This window comes from Tupaia chinensis, unplaced genomic scaffold (genome assembly GCF_000334495.1).
Source record: "Tupaia chinensis unplaced genomic scaffold, TupChi_1.0 Scaffold000283_1, whole genome shotgun sequence".
Taxonomy (NCBI): Eukaryota; Metazoa; Chordata; class Mammalia; order Scandentia; family Tupaiidae; genus Tupaia; species Tupaia belangeri.
This window is the reverse complement of record NW_006159766.1, coordinates 816,539-839,404: the sequence shown is the minus strand read 5'-3', so window position 1 is coordinate 839,404 and position 22,866 is coordinate 816,539. Positions and strand designations below refer to the sequence as shown.

At 43.6% G+C, this 22,866-nt stretch overlaps 1 protein-coding gene across 4 annotated transcripts in view; it reads right to left on the bottom strand.

Moving 5' to 3' along the window:
- The window catches only part of ARFIP1 (ARF interacting protein 1), a 134,186-nt gene that overhangs the window by 32,319 nt on the left and 79,001 nt on the right, over positions 1-22,866 (bottom strand). For 2 of the 4 annotated variants that reach the window (XM_014588514.2, XM_027772568.1), the window contains 4 exons: positions 22,325-22,433; positions 14,805-14,900; positions 12,913-13,025; positions 4,924-5,145 (listed from right to left, as the gene is read on the bottom strand). In XM_014588514.2, coding sequence (XP_014444000.2) covers positions 4,924-5,145; positions 12,913-13,025; positions 14,805-14,900; positions 22,325-22,433 — 540 coding nt within the window. The remainder of the gene's footprint in view (positions 1-4,923; positions 5,146-12,912; positions 13,026-14,804; positions 14,901-22,324; positions 22,434-22,866) is intronic. The other 2 variants (XM_014588515.2, XM_027772567.1) reach the window with 1 other exon arrangement.

Sequence of the window (22,866 nt, the reverse complement as noted above, 5' to 3'; positions counted from 1 at the left end):
CCTCACAATGGAATACACAGAGCTGCCATCTGACCGGCAGTACACTCTTAGAGCAAACCCAAGACAAAACAAAAACTCACACAAAAACTCGGACATCAATGGTTGTAGCAAAAGGTGGAAACAGACCAAATTCCATCAACTAACAAATGGATGAACAACAGGGGCATAACCTACAATGGAATATCGTGCCACTGTGAAAAGAGGTTCTGATACACGTTACAACACAGACGACCCCCAGTAAAAGCAGCCAGGCACGAAGGCCATAAAGACAATACCACTGATGCTGACTGACGCGTGCAGGACAGCAGTGGCCGCCGGGAGCCGGGGAGAGGAGGGTGGGTTAGGGTTTCTTTCTGGGATGACGACCATGTCCTGGTGACCAATGCACAACTCTGTGAATGTACTAAGCAGTAAAAAGAAAAGCTCCTAAAGTGGATAAAAATAATCTTTTATGCATGCCTATTTTCTGAATCATACACTTTACAAGGGTGAACTTCAGAGTTTGTGAATCATACCTTAGTAAAACTGCTATTTCTTAGAAAACACAGGCTAGCCTCATAGCACAGCAGTCAGGCGAGGTTCAGAGGAAGTCAGATCTCACGTGGCTGACTAGGGATCCCACATGGTTGACCAGGATTCCAGGCCCAGCCCCAGCAGCCTGAAAAACATGCCAAGCATGCCTGCGCACGTGTGTGTGTGTACGTGTGTGTGTGTGTGCATACATGCTCAGTATCCTGATGGGATGGAGAACTGGAAGAAAAAGGACCGTGGCAATTCAGGCCCTGTTTGGGGTTCTCTCTCACACACACATATATGCATACACACACGCTCTCTGGAATAAAAAAAAAGAAATTAATTTAAAAAGCAAAGCATAATTTGAATTATAAACTCCTAGCAGAGACAAAAACAAAAAACAAAAAACAAAAAACAAAAAACCTAAACCAAACCAACCCAGAAAGCATCTGTGGAACAGACACTCTGCACACGGATTTGCCTTCCTGTGTGTGAGGCCTCTGCCGACATCAGCGCTGGAGATACAGAAGGCCTTATCCCGTCGTGGTGTTCCACACGGCATGGCTTCTGACCAAGAGCTACGTCACAGCAGACGCAGGGCAACTGCGGCCATGCCAGGAGTGTACCGGCCTTGCCCTGCTCCCCACCATCCTGAGGCGGCCGGCTTGATGAAACGGCGGATGGCCTCCTCTGCTATCTTCCTCCCGCAGCCCGCGTTCATGAGTCCAGGAATTAGGGCTAGAAATGGGAGTGGCAGTGCTCACTGCTACCCCTGGTGACCCATCACTGACATCTGTGCTCCCAGTCCCCAGGACCTTGTGCTCTGCTGGCTCAGAGATCTCAGCGCCAAGGCAACAATGCTTCTACCAGGAGACGCGACGATGATTCCGCTGAACTGGAATTCTTTTTCTTTTTTTGGAGAGGTTTTTGCTATAGGGTGCGTGCGCTCGCCAGGCAGACAAAGAGAGACAGAGACAGAAAACGAGAAATCACCTCCCAGGGGGATGGTCACGCTGCAATCCTTTCTCCTCCATTCTCCTCTCGGGATCTTGGGCACGCACGCACACGTGCCCAGCGTGAGTTTTAAGCCACCGGGTCCAGGACGCGAACCGTGGTCGACTACGTGGGAGTCCAGCGACATAGCCATTACGCCAACTGCTGGTTCTGATTCTTTCCTTTCTAATCCCATTATGTAACATACAATATACTAACTTTATAATATTGTATTATTTAAGCATTACCTTTTTATATCATAGTATTTAAGATACAGGATAGCAAGGAAAAAAGTGAACTATCTTAATAAGTCATGATGGTTAATTTTATGCGTCACTTTGGCTAGGCCATGGTTGGAAACAACTCAAGAGTAATAATGAGATCTTTTATTTTTCTCCACCCAACAATAATTTTCTCTCTCAAAATAAATCATTGGGGCTGGCAGGCAGCATGGTGGCTCAAGGCGCTGGACTCCACCTGGCTGACTGTGGTTTGAGTCCCAGACCTGGTGGCTTGCTTTCTCACGCTCCCACGCCTGCCCCAGCCACCATGTGTCTGTCTCTGGTCAAATTACAATAAATGAATGAATAAATTTTTTAAAAAAGTTTTATTGTACTAAAAACAAATAAGTAAATCCTGGGCTGATAAGGAAGCTAAATCCCACAGAGCCAAACACAGTTCAAATCCCAACTTCTGCAGCTTGAAAAAAGCCATGCCAAGCAAATGCGCATGAGTGCCCAAATCCCAACAGGGTGAGAAACGCAGAAGGGGTTATGGCATAACCACACAGCCTCGGGGATGCTTCCTCACTCACCATTTCTTTTTATCTCTGGCGTGTGCGTATGTGCCCTCTGGTAATTAAAAATAATAAGAAGAAGTAAATTCTTTCATTGGAATAACTCTAAGAAAAAACAAATGTCATGAGACAGCAATCTTTTTTTTCCTTTTTAAGACTTTTCCTAGAGGGTGTGTGTACTTGCCAGAGAGACAGAGGGACAGAGAGAGTCAAAGGAGGAGAGCGAGAAAGCACTCCCTTATGGGGCATGGTCACGCCACAATCCCTTCTCCTCCATTTCTCTCTCCTTTCTAGATTTTGGGCATACACGCACACATGCCTGATATGTTTTTCCAGCCAAAGGGTTGACTCAATCCGTGCGGTTAGCCATGTGGGATCTACGTGCCTTAACCACCAGGCCATGAGAAACTCAAAACATAAAACTGGACCCAGTAAGCTTCAACACCGAGGTTTAATCATTTAGATCTATAATAAAAGGAGTTCGTGTTCAGAAAAGAAAAATACAAGCACCTACTAGTCAAGAGTGCTTCAGTACTGAATAGACGAACGCACATGTAAACCACTCGGAACACTGTCTGGCGCACAGGAAGCCCCCAGCTGAGTCAGGGTGATAACTACTAGGGCCTGCTGGGTGTAGAGTTACTCAGAACCACATTGGGCTGTGTGGGATTTGGTTTCCTTATCAGCCCAGGATTTACTTATTTTTTTAGTACAATAAAACTTTTTAAAAATTTATTTATTCATTTATTTTAATTTGACCAGAGAGAGACACATGGTGGCAGGGGGGTGGGAGAGTGAGAAAACAACTACTTCTTAGTTTGGCTTCCTCTCTTTCTACACCTTGGGGATGTTCCTCTGGGCCACAGACCCTCTAAAAATTCCACTTACAGAGACAGCAAGAAATCATGGAAAATGTAGGTGGTCCTGGGTAGAAATTAAAGTTCTACTGTTTATTTGTTTTATGGTTTAATAAAAATTACCTGACCTCTCTTATTCTGTTTCCTTATCTACTAAATGGAGATAACATTTCTTTTTTTCTTTTCTTTTTTTTTGGAGAGGTTTTTGCTAAAAGGGCGCATGCGTTCACCAGACAGAGAAAGGATGGCCACACCACAATCCCTTCTCCTCCATTCTCCTCTCGGGATCTTGGGCACGCATGCACACAAACCCAGTGTGAGTTTAAGCCACTGCGTCCGGGACTCAAACCACGGTCAACTACATGGGAGTCCAGTAATATAGCCATTACGCTAACTGCTGGTCCCAACATTTCTTGCAGTATTGTGCAGATAAATGACTTGATATGAATATAAGGCACCTGGCCCACTGCATTTAAACTGTGGGCACGCGGTAACTGCAGGTCGGTCACTGTAACACTCAGCCTCCTAGTAATAAAGTAGCTCCTTTTTGCCTACCCAATGGCTTGGTTAAAACTGATTTTCAATATTTGTCACTATCATGATGTGTCATCATCTATAAATAATCTTTCTCTGTCCAAGGTCCTAGACCAAGTGACTTACTTCTTTAAATTATCTGGAAGTCTGTAAGCCAGAAAGAATCTGTACCTGTTGACTCTAGGTAAGAAAAAAAGGACCAAAAAGAGTTGACCTAAGATATCTAGGGGCCAGCAGGTGGCAAAGTGGCTATGGTGCTGGAATCCCACGAGGTCAACCGTGGTTTGAGTCCCGGACTCAGTGGCTTGAAACTCATGCTGGGCATGCGTGTGTGTGTGTGTGTGTGTGTGTGTGTGTGTGTGTGTGCGTGTGCGCCCAAGATCCCAAAAGGAGAATAAGGGAAAAGGGATTGCAGCATGGCCATCCCTCCTGTAAACTATGAGATGATTTCTTGCTTTCTGTCTCTCTGGCTAACGCACGTACCCTATAGCAAAAAAAAAAAAAAATGTTGAAAGGAATCCTTGGGGGCTGGCTCTGCGGCACAGTGGTAAAACACTGCTCGGGAGAAGTCAGCTCCCGCCTGGTGACTGCACTGTGCATCCCTCGTCCTCATCTGCACGAGTGCCCCACTATCTAACAGGCTGGAGGGCTGGCAGGAGGCGCTGTGCATGACCAGACCCTGCGCAAGGTGCTCACGTCTCTCTCTTTCTCTCTCTCATGTGTATGCACACGCACACTATCGTGAATAAAGAAAAAACATTCTTTACAATGCTTTACCGAATTCTTAAAGAGAGATGCAAAAAAACCTGCATTCTAAAATGCGTATCTTATATTAATGATTTTAGTAAAAGCAGATCATAAACCCAGATCATAAACACACTTGGAGACTGGGCTAGAGATTTTCAGTCTCTACCTTTTACCCACACCAAACGCCGACACACAGCTCTGACTGCCCAGCCTGGGCAGTAGGGCGAGGGGTCACTCCCTTCTCTCTAGCCAAGCTCCCTTCTCCTCAAACCTCTGGCTGACATCTTTCCTAGGGCACGACTGGATCACTTTGTCGACGAAGTCGGCAGGTGTTCTTAAGGCTTATATGAAATATTTTAAAAGAACATCTCAAAATTCCAAGTGTTACTAAGGGTCAGCAAATCACACATGCACTAAACTGGCTCTCAGCATACTCCCACTACCAGTTCCCCAGCCCCTCACAGTCACTTAAAGTAACCTTACATGGAGTTCGAGCGACTTCAAGCTCAGGTCAGCAAACGCGTCTCCAAGCTGCCTCTGGGTGTGCACCATCTGGAAAAGCTGGGTTGACAATGTCTGAGCCAGTCTTAGAATATTTTCATACTTTTTCTTGTTATCTCTTAATATATCAATCTGAGCTTCAAGTTCAAGGTCCACAGTTCTCGAGCCACGGCCTAGCTTCTCTGAGAGAATTTGTCGAGTACACTGAAAGGGAAAAGATGCACTTTGTTTAAGAAGGAACAAAAGAAAACAGGAAAAATAGCACAACAGTCCACGATACGCACTGTAGAGTACACAGCACACACCAGCTCTGGCTTTGAACACGCTAACCCAGCTGACAGCTGTCGGCTCCCTTCGGTGTTCATCAGGACTCAGCAAACACCGAGCAGCCATGTCTAGTAACTTCGACCAAGGAGAGGCAGCTCAGGGTTTACCGAGCTCGTTCGTACAGTGCCAGGTGAACTCTCATATAATCCTAGCTCACGTTTAATTCACTTGGGTAGATTATTTAAAACAACAAAGATACTCAGCACTGACATTAAAAGAACACTTGACTGTTAATTTGAAAATAACAATACTGAAATTTCCACTCTCTTATTGGTTTCAAGTGCTTTTTTAAAAACATTTTTTTTAAAGAGGGCACAGCAGCTTTCCATAAGGAGACAGGGAGGGAAGAGAAAGATGGCAAGGTGGAGCGCGAAAGAGAAAGCAAGCTCCCCTCATGGGGGATAGTCACCCTGCAGCCCCCTCTCCCCCATCTCTCCCTCCCCTAGAGATTCTGGCATGAGAACACATGCGCCCAACATGCTTCTCTTTTCCTTCTTTCTTTTTTTCCCAGCATGCTTTTCAAGCTGTTGGGTCTGGGACCCAAACTGCAGTCAGCCATGTGGGATCCAGCCACCTCAACCATCATATTAATCACTCAACAATACATTTTAAGGGCAACCATCTAAGGTGTTAATGTACTCATGACTACACAATAAAAAATTCTCAAAAAGTAGTATATAGTACTGGAACTTTTCAAATTTACTCATGTATTTCAAAGTTTTTGTTACAGAATTAGTGTCTGTTGAGAATGCATGAAATAAGAGGTAAGTTTCCTCATTTTTCTTAATCCCACCAAATAGTAGAAAACTACTACTTAGCTTCATGGGTATTCTAAACTCTCCTTTAAACATATATAATCACATATATGATATTTCTAGGGTGGACGTGAGACTGTGCTATCCCAGACATGATGTCCTGAACATTCCTTCGTGATGAACGAAGTATCCGGAGTCTTCCTTTGTCGACAGACATAAATCTGTAACTCGTGTTTCTCTGTTTAAAACTGAACCCGGCCAGCACAGCAGTAATGCACCACCCTGGACGCGGAAGCTGCTCGGGCAGGTCCCAGGCTCACTTCCTGTGGTCTGGCTATACATGCAGGCAGGGCACATGTGCCCATGACCCTGGGGGCTCAGGGAGGGCTGGACTGCAGAATGAAGACCCTGTTGGGGATGGCTTGCTCTCTCTCATGAAAGGAAGAACGACATAAATACAATCGAAACCAATTTCCTGACACATTTTCTATACTCATCAACTAAGAATCTTTATTTATAAACTTTAAATAGAGAAATTCTTAGCTATATAGAAAATGACAGAACACGGGACCAGCAGATGGCCTAACGGTTATGTCACTAGATTGCCAGGGTCCACTGTGGTTTGAGTCCCGGACCAGGTGGACTTAAAACGCACCCCAGGTGTGTTATGTATGTGCCCAAAATCCTGAGAGGAGAATGGAGGAGAAGGGATAGCGGCGTGGCCATCCCCCTAGGGGGTGATTTCTCATTTTCTGTCCCTCTCTCACTCTCTGGCGAGCACATGCACTTTAGAGCAAAAATCTCTCTTTAAAAAAAAAGAGAAAAGAAAATGACAGAACAGGTTAAGAGGCCACCATCACAGAGGGGATAACTCTATTCCTATAGAAAACACCCAAATACTCCTGGGAGAGGAAAGTCCCCTGAGAGGAAAAGCTGTACACGGAGACACTACGATGTCAATGAGAGCATCAGCAAGAAGCAGGGCCCAGGGCCAGCAACATGCTGCAGTGGTTCGAATCCCAGGCCTGGTGAGCCTGAGACCCACCAGGCATGTGTGAGCACCCAGGATCCAACAGCCTAGAGGACCAGAAGGAGGGGACGGGACATGGCGAGACCCGAGGTGTGCTTGTCTCTCTCTCCCCCTGCCATGTGCACATGTCCGCTCTATCGTGAATAAAGGAAAAGTTTTTCTTCTACGTGAAAACTTTAAGTTATGTCTGAAATTGTAACAAGGCCGAGGATCTGTGTTACTTATCCCCACACTTTCTTCCACATCGGCATTGTCCTGTGCACTGTTATCAGAGACATCCACTCCACCCGTACGCCACGGCACGTGGCACCTCCCACAGCAGCCCACTTACAGCCTAAGGAACGCCAAGGGGCCACAATTCACAAAGGAGTCTTAGAGACCAGGCAAAATGAACCAAATGCCTACTGTTGTCCAAACAGCCATTTTCCCTCAGAAGTAACAATTCAATACAAGCAGGCTGAAGGCTCAAAGGTGTAAAGAGAAAATGTCTTTTGTTTCCAGGAAGTTAACGCAGTGGGAAGAATAAGTGATCCTGATCATGAAGAACAGTAAGAGACACGTGCACACTTGACGCGGCTTTCGAGACCGGAGGTACAGAGCTTAATTCCAATACGGAGAATTAGACAGAGACTTCTTTCAACTTCATTTTGCTCGAGTGCACATGTGCTCTCGGGGAGCCGGGGGTGCGTGTGAGAAAGCATCCCCATGGGGGTGACACCACAGTCGCTTCTCCATCTCTCCCTCGGGAGTTTGGGCACACACACACACACACACACACATGCACACACACGCACACACACGCATGCACGCACACGCACGCACACACACGCACACACACGCATGCACGCACACGCACGCACACGGTATGGTTTCCAGCCACAAGGTCTGGGACTCAAACTGTGCAGCGGGCCACCACGCTACCAGCTGGCCCAGTAATTATACACTCTTAAAGAAAATACAAATGATCTGGCGATGAAAACACGACATTGTCTATATGCAGCTTTGTAAAGAAAGCTGTAATAAAGAGACACGTAATTATTGGCCATTATCTGGGTCGCAGAGGATGTTTCTCGCCTGATCTCTGAAGAGCAGATTTAAATAGATTCCGACAAAAACTGAAATTCAAACAAAAAAGTGAGGGGGCCCGGCTGTAGCGGCAGGGTGATCTGGCGATGAAAACACGACATTGTCTATATGCAGCTTTGTAAAGAAAGCTGTAATAAAGAGACACGTAATTATTGGCCATTATCTGGGTCGCAGAGGATGTTTCTCGCCTGATCTCTGAAGAGCAGATTTAAATAGATTCCGACAAAAACTGAAATTCAAACAAAAAAGTGAGGGGGCCCGGCTGTAGCGGCAGGGTGCCAGCATAGTGCTCTGTAATGGTAGAGGCCAAATAAAGACGGGGTTCCCTGCTTGGGTCAACTTGTGAGCCCAGCTGGTGGAGAACCTGGGGAGGCAAAGAGAGCAGTGTGAGACCTCGTGGAAGGAGCTTGTCTTTCTCTCTGACCCCGTCATAAAAGGAGTCAATAAACTTCAAATTAAAAAAAGAAAACTGGGGACCAGCAGTTGGCATAATGGCTATGTCGCTGGACTCCCATGTAGTCGACCACGGTTCACGTCCTGGACCCAGTGGCTTAAACTCATACCGGGCGCATGTGCGTGCGTGCCCAAGATCCCGAGAGGAGAATGGAGAAGGGATTGCGGCGTGACCATCCCCCTTGGGGGGTGATTTCTCGCTTTCTGTCTATCTCTGTCTGTCTGGTGAGCACACACGCCCTATGGCAAAAAAAAAAAAAAAGAAAGAAAACCGATGATTAGTATATAAGCAGGTTTAAAACAGAAGAGAATCTAGGTTCTCTACTCTTCCTCAAAGTTCTTGAAAATGGAGACCACTTAAAATGAGGTGGTAATCCTACTCAGTTTTCCATCTAAATTCAGAATTCATTTTAAAAACAACGGGACAAACGAAGCTGTATCACGGGAGTGGAAGGAAGCAGAAGTGAATGAGCACTCTCTGTAGCCCTCCTGCGTGGGGAGGGAGGGGAAACAAGGGGAACACAGTACGCAGAATGCCACGGGGCACGTCCCGCTGGCTCACGGCTTCCCAAGGCAGTCCACATGTGCCATGAGCATTTCAAGGGCACCAAGCCTTTCTGTTATGCCAAAAATGAATGGAGACATTCAAGTACAAGCAAAAGAATACATTTATGGCGACAAGTGACAGACAGAATGGGTTGTGGAGGTGAAATATAGAAGACAAGGGAACATAGAAGAAAAATGAACAAGGGAAAGGGGTCGACTAATAAGTGAGTTAATATGACAAGAAAAGTAGGCATGAGAGTTTCAAAGGCATTGGTTTAAGACAACGGAGATTAATTTGATAAGAATATGAGCACTAATGGCAAATTCTTAAACATGCTTTAAAAATACGTAATATTTGGTGGGGCCAGCAGGTGGCAAGGTGGTTAAGGGCGCTGGACTCCCATATGACCAACCATGGTTTGAGTCCCGGACCTGATGGCTTGCTTTCTCACTCTCTCTCGCCCTGTCCTTCTCTGGTCAAATTAAAATAAATAAATTAAATTAAATAATTCTTTTAAAAAGGTAATATTTGGGAAAGATGACAAAGAGCTCTGAATGCTGAAACTGAGACTATTCTTTAAAAAAAAAAGAAAATTCTTGGGACCAGCAGTTAGTGTAATGACTACATCGCTGGACTTCCATGTAGTCGACCACGGTTCACGTCCCGGGCCCAGTGGCTTAAACTCACGCTGGGCATGTGCATGCGTGCCCAAAATCCTGAGAGGAGAATGGAAGAGAAGGGACTGCGGCGTGGCCATCCCCCCGGGGGATGATTTCTCACTTTCTATCTCTCTGTCTCTCTCTGTCTTCCTGGCAAGTGCACGCACCCCCTAGCAAAAACCTCTCCGAAAAAAAAAAGAGTAAAATGGATGAAAAGCATAGTTCTCAATTAACCAAACTGAGAATTGGTACCTGAAGCATTATCCAAAAGACAACTAATATCCAGTGTTAGCAATAATTCTGAATGCTGGCCAGAAAGGCCAACACAGAGAGTCGTGCAGACATAAGGCATGAGGTCTTTATGCTCTAATGTCGTCTAGTCAAGAGGGACACGTGAGCCTAGACACACTATGCTACTGGCTCGATAAAGCCAGTAAGCTGTAACTTTCTTTTTCTCTTTTGGCCTCCAGTGATATATCAAAATTAAGTTCTGATGAAAAAAAAAATCATTTAAAAGTAAAGTGATCACTTTAAGGAAAAAGATGCCTCCTTCGCAGAGTACTGTACCATGGGCTGATGTTAAAGATTATTCATGTGCATTAACACAATTTCACCCCACAGGTGTATGCACTCACTGGAGATTGAGAGAGAAGCTGCTGAGAAAGCACCCCCTGTGGGGGATGGTCACGCTACAATTCCTTCTCCTTCACTTCTTGTCTTTAGGGATTTGGGGGATGCCCACACACTCTTGACGTGTTTTTCAAGCTGCCGGGTCTGGGACTTGAACTACACAGTCAGCCATGTGGGATGCAGCCACCTTCACCACCACATCACTAAATGGCCCCATTAACACAAAGTTTAAGAAGGGCTTAATATGCTACGTTAATATAAGATATAAAAACAGAATCTTTTTTTTTTTTTTTTGGAGAGATTTTCACTGTAGGGCGCGTGCGCTCGCCAGACAGACAGAGAGAGACATAGAGACAGAAAGCGAGAAATCACCCCCCAGGGGGGATGGTCACGCCGCAATCCCTTCTCCTCCATTCTCCTCTCGGGATCTTGGGCACGCACGCACACGCGCCCGGCGTGAGTTTTAAGCCACCGGGTCCAGGACACGAACCGCGGTCGACTACGTGGGAGTCCAGCGACATAGCCATTACGCTAACTGCTGGTTCCCAAAACAGAATCTTAATAGTAACTCAACACAGACTATTGTAAAGGAATGAAACAATAAAAGGAACAAAAAATAACACATAAAGGCATAAAGGAACAAGCGGATAAGGAAAAAGGAAACCACCACCAACAACAACATAAGAGAAAAAGGTTCAAATGCACAAGAGCTTAAATTTTTAAAAACGTGTAATTTGTAGTTACTAGGACTAGATTCAGAAAGAAGGCTGGTATATTTTATTGGGTTGTCAGGAAAGTCATGATGTATTTTTTTGTTTGTTTTTCTATGCAAAAACGTACCACGACTTTTCCCACAACCCAACTGGTTCAAAACCGCGTGGACACAGAATGTAATTACAGGCGAGTTTCATGAGGAAATGAACAAAACGTGGCTGAATAAATAAATTTTAGAAATGAATGCAGCTTAGTCTGTAAGAAAGAAAAACAAGGGAAATGCAGAATTCCAAAGAGCAGGCAAATAGGGCCTCATGAATAAAGTCCTAGAAGTGCGAGAGAGCAAAGATCCTTTGGGAAATCTCTGGGTGACTCGGTGTGGCTCCCGGGGTCCGTAGCTAGAAGAGGGGGGGCTGTAGGAGAAGAAGCTGCAGAGGTGGAGAGGAGTCAGACTCACGCCGTCCTAAAACCGACCGGGGATTTTAGGTAAGTGTGAGCCACACGGAGCAGGAGAGAACTCGGCAAGGCTGCAACAGCAATGCGAGAGCGTAACAAAGACGAGGAAATGCCAGGGCAGGAGGGGCGGAAAGGGGGGAGGTCAGAAAGCATTCCAGAGGCAGGGTCCCTGGTGCTTCGTGGCCAGCTGGATGGCTGGACTGGCGAGGAGGAGAGATCTGTGACTATCTGGATGGACTGTGGACCTAAGGACTACCGAGGCAGAGATGACACGCGGGATGGCGGACTCCACGTCCCTGAGAAAAGGGGCACTGGCTGAAGTGCAAGTCCTGAACGAGGGTAACGGTGTATGGGGGCAGCACTCTCTGAAGGTTACCACTGGCATTTCTCTGATCCTACACTGGCACAAGCTAAATAATTTTTGGAGAGTTTCATATAGCATGCTTCAGGGCATTTTTACCATCATAAGAAAGCCTGTAGTTCTTGTAGAGAATTTTGTATCATGTTTTGGAAGTATTAACTGAAAGAATAAATTCATTTCGGTATTACTCCTGAGAAGAGTAATAAATAATAAAATCCAGATGACTTCTGATTTACAAACCATTAGGCAACAACCAATGCACACATACAGAGCCTTACAGTTAATGTTCTACCCTGAGCTGCGAGGGCCTTTTCATCCACTTAACCTTTCCATGAATTCTACTGTCTCGCCCTCCTTGAGATTCAAAGGTACTGAGTGGATTTGGGGCTTGAGCTATTTGTAATGCATCAATTAAGTACAGATTAAATAATCTGCTCTTTTGTTTTATGGAAGGCATAACAAAAATAACCACCAAGTCAACTAATAATGTTAACCATCTTTTGAAAACCAATTCATTTGCAACCCAGTGCTGCCTGCAGAATTAAGGCTTAATTATTATTCTAAGATCAGACAGTTTCAAACTTTGTAGATCTAATATACCTTTCTTGACATTCGGTTGCTATAAGATATAGGGGGAGGGGGAGTGCAAACACATCTATAGGCACCCCATAGATAAATGCATTTCAAGGCAGTATATGCCTTCAATTATTTACATTTTACATTACTTGCCAGTTAATAAGCATTTTAGTAACTTTTTCCTCTTTTTTTTAATTGACTTTTTAAGTTATACTTCTGCAAAGATCGGTCATAAAACAAACATTTCATTTTTAAACTGTATCTAGACGGCATTATTCTCTCCTAGACAGTCATATTATCACCATGTAGTAATCTGAATAACATACAAACTAAAATTCTTAAAGCCATTGGGGTGGAGAAATGTAAAAAGTACAAACCTTATAGGTGTTTAGACTCCATTTCCTAACAAGCTCTAGCTTTTCCATTGCAGGATTTTTTATTTCATCTGCCAGAATAACTGGTCCGCCTTTGGTCTGTGTTCTCTGCCCACCTGCATGATCATAATCAAAGACAAAAACACATCTGGGTAAAGACAGAAGGGAAAAGGGGAAAAAAATTACAAAAAACACTGGTGATGTTCAAACTAAACTACCTACTGAAAAAATAGAGTTTTCCACAAAGTGAAGGAACTGCAACTTCATGGAATCACTGTGGTTAATTTTCTAATCGCTTAACAGTATTTCTGTCCATAAAGCACAAATATCACATATGATTTGTTTTCTTAAAAAAAATAAAAATAAAAATCTGGGACCAGCAGGTAGGGTAGTGGTTAAGGTGCTAGACTCCCACATGGCTGACTGCAGTTCAAGTCTCAGACCTGCGGCTTGAAAATCATGCTGGGCACATGTGGACATGTCCAAACCCCAGGAGAGAATGGAGATGGGACTGCAGAGTGGCCATCCCCCTGGAGGGTGATCTCTCACTTTCTCTTTCACTGTCTCTCTCTGGCAAGCCCATGCGCCCTATGGCAAAAACCTTAAAAAAAAAAAAGAAATTCTGCTGCAAACCAGCCTTCTTTCTTTTCTGAAAATGTGAGCTACACTGTAGCTTTGCAAAGAAAGATCATTTCTATGGCAATCTCGTAACCTAACGATCCTAAAAAAGAACCATCTTTGTCAGTAAACATTAAAAAGGCCTTATCTTACCCACACTGGCCTCTGCTCATTTACTGTGAAGACCAGGACAACAGGATCTTGTTATAATCTTGGAGGATTTGAAAAAATAATTCAGATTACAAACACACACCTACACTCTCTTACCACGTGTATGGAAGTCTGGATTAAAACGAGGCCTACACTGTATCTTCTCCCTTTTCTCCAGAGACTCCCCTTCTTAAAAAAGTCTAGCCATAATTAGTAAAGGCAATGTAAAATCCTGTTCCAATAATTAAGAAATTACTATATAAGCAACTCCACAACTATGCAGTCCCTAACAGTAGAAATATTTTTCATAGCATAAAAGGTTTAGTAAATGTTTGATACAAAAGATTTGGGATAGGAACTTTCTAATAGTTTTTAAAAGACATGAATAGGAAAAAAAAAATATGTATGAATGATTTAAAAAAATCAGGGTCAGCAAAAATTTCTCTCACTTCTTACAGCCAGACCCGCCTTCACTATAGCATTATCAAATCCAAGTGAACATGCACAAAATCAGACATGCTTAAGAATAATCACAAGATTGTCATAGAAATAAAACACAAATGTTAGCATTTCATATAAACAGACATAGAATCTATTTCCCCCATCTTTACGTTTATAGTCCAGCAACACTGAAGTGCAGAGCAGATTCCATGAAAAGACATTCATTTTTCCCCAGTATTCTCCATTGAGTGTAACTGGTAAATTACATAGCATTCTGTTGTATGCTGCAGACGAACTCTAAGCTGAGGCCGAAAATGAGGAGACACCACCTTTTCCACCCGACCTATTCTCAATAATAAACAACCTAGTTGTCAAAGGTTCTTTTTTTGTTAAACTGGAAAAAGAGGGCAGAGCTGCAAAGCTGGAAGTTTAGGATCAAATTTTACGTTTTGAACCTTAAAATGGATTAAATGTCAGGAACAGATACAGCCTAATTACTCTGAAAAGCCAGAAAGATAGGTTACAGCTGGAAATACGAATTCTTTTGGTAAGAGAAAAAGCAGCAGTCACCGTAAAAGCCAGAATACCACACGCCCAAGAATATAAAGCAAGTGATTACGGAACTGAGTGGGTTAGTTCAGCTTCAGCAGTAGCGGGAAGGCTTATCCACTCAGTGCGGTGAATACCTGCGGGGACAGTTAAGTCACTTCCTTGTGGAGCCAGGTGACTAGCGGCGACCCTGCTAGGAGACAGAACGGACGGCAATGGTGGTGCTGGGGAACCTGGAAAGGGGAGACAGCGGCTGTGAACGTCCTTGTCCTCCTCCACACGCTGCACGCCTGAACACGGGTTTACTGACATTTCCTTTATCAAATATTCAAACCACGATCAGAAACTGGAAGGAACGTACTTGCCCTCTTACAGCCAAGGACTAATAATAATAGCTGCTATGTTCTTATATAAACTCTTCATCAAACCATCAAAACCAAACAAAACACTACAATAACTACACAGAGAAACTTAGCAAGATCACATCAAAGCAAGGTTTTATTGGGATCTGCTATTTCCAAAATCAATGAGTAGAAATTAAAGTCTTACTGTTGAATGATTTAAAGTTTAAATAAATATAGTTTGACTTGTTACTCTTATGTTTGAAAGATCTTCAAGGGAGAACTCCAAAGGAATGTAAGAGGTGTTAAAGCATGTTTTAATATCTTACAGAAAGTCCATTACAGCCATCCTAGGAACAGCAGCCAAACACTTCCAATCGTAAATCAAGTACCGTGTAGAATAGATCACTGCTCTTCCTCACCTGGGTGCAGGGAGCCCACGTCAGTTAAATCCCCTGGAAGCCTGTTGTACATGCACACTCTGGGGCCGGCAGGTGGCATGGTAGTTAAGGCACTGGACTCTCACACACTGGCTGTGGTTTGATTTCCGGACCTGATGGTTTGAAAATCTCAATGGCACATGCCCAAAATCCTGAGAGGAGAATGGAGGAAAAGAGACGGCAGCATGGCCATCCCCCTGAGGGGTGACGTCTCACTTTCCCTCTCTCTGTATTTCTCCACCTTCCAGTGAGTGCACAAGCCCTATAACAAAAACTTAAAAAAAAAATAAAATGATAAAAAAGAAATGCACAATCTTAGCCCTGATATAGACCTTCTAAATGAGAGTCTGCGTTTTCACAAAATCCCCGGGTGGCTGGTAAGTTCGTTGGTGTTTAAGAAGTGCGGATGTAGTATCATTCTGACTGATCACGAACCACTCCTGGAGCTTTTAGAACCCTCCTGGGACACTCGGACCTACTGAGCGTCAGTGAGACAGCTGCAGTTGTCTAAAAGCCACTCGGATGATTCTCAAACAAGTTTTGAATGAAATACCAGCTGAGTTTTACATTTTAACTGGGCTCTACCTAGCACATAGTATTGGAAACTCTGTGGCAAAGTATTAAACATTTCTGAGGCTCAGTTTTCACAGAATAAGAAATTCTGACTACCCAACATTGCGACTAATGCCCAGTGTTAAATCAAAGAAAACTATGTAGCTTCAACTGCTCTTTCTCTAAGCTTGTGTATTTCTCCTATGAGGAAGAGAAACACTGAGAGAGAGAGAGAAACAGGCTCCCCCAACAGGGTCTCACACCCTGACCTAACACCAATCTCTGTGGGCCTTGGGAACAGGTACACACATGCACACCTGGCGTGCTCAGGTAGCCTCAGGACACGAACCCAGGACCTTTCCCGTGGGTCATCACCCTGCCACTGCCTGGCCCTTCACTGTTTTCTTACATCCGAAAAGATGGCCCAGTCTAGGTGGCACAGCCTGCAGCATACCGAACCGCAGTAATGGAAGTCATGTAGCCCACGGAGGTTTGGATACTCCCACTGCCCAAAGATGCGAAAACACACGGGCACCTGCAGTGGGTGCCCAAGACCCTGATGAGCTAAAGCTGGGAAAAGAGGAGTGTGGTGTAACGAGACCCTGTTGAGGGCCCCCTCCTCAATAATGTGCATTTTAAAAAAAAGCTAAAAGGTGTACATCTTCAGGAGTGATAATTAAAAAGAAGGTGGAAAATCACTTCCACATTTAGCTGAGAATATTTTAATGCCTATAATGTACTTTTAATTAAACTCTTTCTCAGTTCTCTGGAAAACATAAAATGTATCACATTCATGAATAAATTTCCTAATAGGAAAGAACCGACTTTCACTTTTTTTTAATTGCCCTCATCACAGAGACAGGGAGAGAAAGCACCCCTCCCTATGGATTGTGGTCGGGCCACACTCTTCTGCACGTCATTTCTCCAGCTTGTCAGGACAGTGGGAACACATGCACATGGCCTAACATGCTTTTCGAGCCAGCAGGACCAAGATTTGAATCATGGTCAGCCACGTGGACTCCAACTCTTGATGCGCTATGGGGCTAGCCCGATGTCTACGTTTTTTACTTAGAATTAAGAGTAACTGGTCATATCCCAGATAAACTACATTCCTATGTGGGAACCATTACTAGACTAGATCTAACACGGGGTCGTCAGAAAAGCCACGCGGTATTTTTTATGTTCCTCTATGCAAAAATGTATCGTGACTTTTCCAACAACCTGATAGTATAAAAAAATCTTAATTTGAACTTGATCTCACATTAAAATACAAACACACAACAGACCTAAACAGTGGCACTATCTTTCAGAGTGAGAAATACCTGTGTCTTTAAATCTGCTAAATTGTAAAATTTTAAAATGGAAGGGACAGTGGAAATCAACTAGTCTTAACTTTCACATTAAAGGTAAGAGACATGGCCTTTTGGCCGGAACCGCCATCTTCCAGTAATTAACCAAAATGACGAACACAAAGGGAGAGAGGAGAGGCACCCGAATATATGTTCTCTAGGCCTTTTAGAAAACATGGACTGGTTCCTTTGGCGACATATATGCGAATCTACAAGAGAGGTGATATTGTAGACATTAAGGGAATGGGTACTGTTCAAAAAGGAATGCCCCACAGATGTTACCATGGCAAAACTGGAAGAGTCTACAATGTTACCCAGCATGCTGTTGGCATTGTTGTGAACAAACAAGTTAAGAGCAAGATTCTTGCCAAGAGAATCAATGTGCATATTGAGCATATTAAACAGTCTAAGAGCAGAGATAGCTTCCTAAAACGTGTGACAGAAAATGACTAGAAAAAGAAGGAAGCACCAGCCTGCTTCACCCAGAGAAGCCACTGTGTGAGAGCCAATGGAAAGGAGCCTGAGCTACTGGAACCTATTCCCTATGAATTCATGGCATGATGGGTGTTAAAAATAAACTAATCTGAGAAATATTAAAAAAAAAAAAAAAAAAAAAAGGTAAGAGACATGAAGCCCAAAGGGTTAAAAATAGTTTCTCTGCAGGGACACCGATGTTCTAAATTTGTATCAATGTCTCTCTTATTAAGTTCAATTAAAAAATTTCAGCTAATCTATAACTCAGTTACTTGCTGAGTTGGAAGGCATTTTAATACGTTTCCCAATCCAATCATCTTTTTTTTTTAGAGTTTTTTTCTGCCATAGGGCAGGAGCTTGACAGAGAGAGATACAGAGAGGGAAAGTGAGAAGTCATACCCTGGGGGAATCGCCCCCAGTCTAGGATTCAAACCACAGCTGCCATGTGGGAATCCAGTGCCCTAACCACTACACCACTGCTGGCGCCCCCAGTCATTGTAAACAAGACTGCATCTGTACTACCCCGAAGGTTTCTAGGCACAAGGGTCTCTATTATAATGAAGTATTAAATAAGACACTACCGCTCTATGTCTCGATGACCCCGAACAGAGCTCAGCTGCTATAGCTACCCCAGGTTATTCATCCTGGATAAGAATCCCAAGCACAACATGCGTGTGCATAATCTACGTAACAAACAGTACATACCTTTCCACACTAGAAGGCAAGAACTGTGGTGATGAGGTACGGGACTTTAGCTACTTTGCCTTACCTTCAAAGGTAATCATCACTTTTGCATAGATTCAGTATCCTAACTCTTTAAACCAGAACTTAGTCACCAAGATCAGTCACCAATATCCAATTAAAAAGTAACTCTGGGGCCAATGGGTGGCTGGTGGATGAGGCGGCTGGATCCCACACAGCTGACTGCACTGTTCGAGTCTCAGACCCAGTGGCGTGAGAAACACACTGAGCACGTGTGCACGAGAGCCCACAATCCCAGGGGGAGAATGAAGAAGGGGCTGTGGCGTGGCCGTCTTCCTGGGAGGTGCTTTGTCCCCACCAACCTCCATCTCTTGTTAGTGAGCACACGCGCCGAATTGCAAATTGAAACAAAACCAAACCTTAAAAACCCAGGATCTAGCTAACCGACTAAATTTGAGGACTCAACAACAGAAATCTAGGAGTATGAATATATGAGTATGTGATGAAACCTCCATTAAAACAAAGTCCAGGCACCAAATACACTTCACTCCTAAGAGCTCTGATTTTGTCATGATTTCTGCTATTACTGATTCTGCAATATCTTCATTGTTAGGCAGATTTCTGTATCTGTTGATTTTTTTTTTTGGAGAGGTTTTTGCTATAGGGTGCGTGCGCTCGCCAGAGAGACAGAGAGAGACATAGAGACAGAAAGCGAGAAATCACCCCCCGGGGGGATGGCCACACCGCAATTCCTTCTCCTCCGTTCTCTTCTTGGGATCTTGGGCACACACGCACACGCGCCCGGTGTGAGTTTTAAGCCACCGGGTCCGGGACGCAAACCATGGTCGACTACGTGGGAGTCCAGCAACATAGCCATTACGCTAACTGCTGGTCCCATCTGTTGATGTTTTTAGGCTGAATTTAAGTCTAATTACTTCTAAATTTGCTCTAAATAGATACAGACAGAAAAGTAGATGGTAAACACTCTTCTTGTGAAAACTATTCAAGTATAACATATATTATTATTCAATCATTTTTTCCAGAGAGCTAACACAGACTTAATTCCTTTAACACTTTTTCATAAGGTCTATTTCCTAAATTTTATTAATTATGCTGCTCCTTCTTGTGCTCATTCCAATACAAAGAGATATATATATCTTAAAGCAAGGGCACTTGGGGCTGGCAGGTGGTGTGGTGGTTAAGAGTGCTAGACTCCCACATGGGCGACAGTGGTTTGAGTCCTGAACCAGATGGCTTGCTTGCTCGCTCGCTCTCTCTCTCTCTCTCTCTCTCTGTTCCTCTCTAGTCAAATTAAAATAAGTTAAGTAAAATACTAAAAAAAAAAAAAAGAGGGGAACTTAAAACAACTACAGCTTTCTAATAAATGCTAAAACTTAAGTATGGGAAAATGATTATTTTTTAAATACATGAATCAACAATGCCGTTTAAATTTTTTCAAATGTTACAAGTTCAGTTCAGAGAGGCATAAATTACTGCCATTATTATGAAGGGTATTTTTTACCCCAACTTGAAGATCAGGATATATCTACAAGCAAGTGAAACTGACGGGCATTTTAATGCTCAAGGCATAACAGTTTACACTGGTAAGTTGATTTCAAAGATTTTTACAACACTGTTTCACTTAAAGAGAAGATGAAATCAAACGTCAATTAAATAATTTCACTGAAAATAAAATATCTTAATAGTAAAATTAGTTTTTATTTTCTATTGTCATTTATGTTTTGAAATTGGCAATTTCTCCAAAAATGGTGCCAAATAATGCAAAGTAATTCTTGTATTTTTAAGCATTCATGATTTTTTTAAAAAAAGTATTATTTATTTCCATCTGTTATTATTATTATTATTTCATTTGATCAGACAGAGGCAGAGAGAGAGAGAGAAAGGGAAAGCACAAAAGCAAGCCACCAGGTCCAGGACAAGAGCCATGGTCAGTCTTGTGGGAATCCAGCGCCTTTAACCACCACGCCACTTGCCGGCCCCAAGCATTCATGATTTTAGGCACACATTCAAACCTTTCAAAGTCAGCATTCCCCAGAAAAGAATGCCACAATGCTTCAGAATGACTATTACAATACCGGCATACTTGCATTGTTTTTCTAAACATGAGAATGAAAAGGGGGAAAATGATGTCACTAGATAGAACATCCACTTCACAGTCTAGATCAGAGGATATTCTTCTGGAGTATCTTAAATGCTTACTAAAAGCAAGCAGAGCCAGCAGGTAGCATGGTGGTTAAGGAGCCAGGACCCACATGGCTGACGCACGGTCGAGTCCCAGACCCAGAAGCTTGAAGGCATGCCAGGAGCATGTGTGTGCATGCTGCAAGTCCCTAAACAAGAAACAGAGAAGGGACTGCAGGGTGCCCATCCTGGGGGATGGAGAGGGATGCTTTTTCACTCCCCGCCCCCCCTGCAAGCACATATGCCTTGTGGCAAATAAAAATAAAATTAAAATAAAAAGCAGTCAAGTGTTTTCCTTCTTTTCAAAAACAGACATGAGTATGGGGTATGTGCAGAAAAGAGGTCACGCAGCAGCTCTAACTGCCCACCCTTAAAAAGTTCTGCATTCCTGGCTGGCCCTCAGCTGGTGTGCAGAACTGAATTCTGGGGGACTCCCTTCAGTCCCAGAGTAAGAAAGAGTGGCGGGCTCACGGAGTGACGTGGCTTACCCCCGCGGTGTGCCTTATGCTGAGCACACGCTTTCTTCCTGGACGGCTAGAAGCCGGGGTTTGTGCTGGGCAAAGGAAGCCTGTACGGGCAGCCCTCCCCCAGCACGGGGTCTCTAAGCGCGCCTCCCTGGTTACTAACATGTCACAGACCCACTGTGGGGAGGCAAGCCGCTCCTGTGTGACTGATGGGGAGGTCCTGGAAGATCATGCCAAGTTTCCCCCACACTTCACTCCTACACCATGTGCTTTTCTGACTATGCCTGGTTTTCTAATAAACACTTAAAACTTAAGTATTGGAAAATGATTTTTTAAAATACATAGATCAACAATGCAGTTTAGATTTTTTAAACTGTAAAATAAAGAGAACCCATGAGTGTGCCTATCTATACACTGGTCTTGTGAGTTCTCCTAGTGAGTTCCTGAACCAAAGGGTGGTCCTGGAGACCATTTATATATTCTAAGAAAAATAAAAATTAATTTTCCTATTTGCTTTCAAATAGAAAAAAGGTACTTATATAAACCAACTTTTAAAGTCTTTTTGATTCCTCTCAATATTGACTTATAAATTTGGGGGAAATAAGGTAAAATAACTTACATTTACATTTTTGATATAATTTTTTAGTTATTTAGTTATTTATTTTTTGCTATAGGGTGCATATGCTTGCCAGAGAGAGGGGAAAGTGAGAAAGCACCACCCCCTAGGATGACCATTCTCCTCTGGGATTTTGGGTACACATGCGCATGTGCCCAGCATGTTTTTTAAGCTACCGGGTCTAGGATTTGAAGCCGTACAGTTGGTCACATGGGATTCGCCTGTCCTAACCACCACACCGCCATCTGGCCTAATTTTCAAGTTTTTATTTTGGTATTTTAAAACCAATTCTTATATAATAATTAGTGAAATTATGCACATTAATCTATCTACATAAAGAAGTCTACTGAAACAAGTTTAAATTACTTACATTGAAGAGAAAAGGGACTGTGTTTATAAGTGGTGTCTGACCAGAGTTAAAGGACTCAGCTCCCATGAGCTACGGACAGGGCAGCCCAGGGTGGATGTCCCGTCCTCCATCCCAGCCACCTTCATACATGTACGCACGGGTCCTTACCTTGAAATGCTCCTGCTTCAGTAACCCCCTCTTTGGTACCGTCAAAGCCATGGGATGTAATTTGAGTTTCTGAGAGACCAAGTCCAGATGGTAATGAACGCTTCAAATCCTTAGCAACATTTAAAGTAAAAACAAACAAACAAACAAACAAAAAACACTTTGTAAAAATCTCATATCATGTAACAATTCAGAATAATGATGCCCTTTTATTCACATCTTACCCTGTTTTTCCCTGTACTGCACAGAATCCCCTCATGTTCTCATGGCATTCTGTAACGACGCACAACCAGTGGCGAGCACAGCCAGATTTGCTACTAAGCAGCACGGCACACTCTTTTCTGGAACTGACCAGCAGGCAGATTTTAAAATTCAATTAAAAATTTTAACCTATTGGGACCAGCAGTTAGCGTAATGGCTATGTCGCTGGACTCCCACATGGTAGACCACGGTTCGCGTCCCGTACCCAGTGGCTTAAAACTCACGCCGGGTGCGTGTGCATGCGTGCCCAAGATCCCGAGAGGAGAATGGAGGAGAAGGGATTG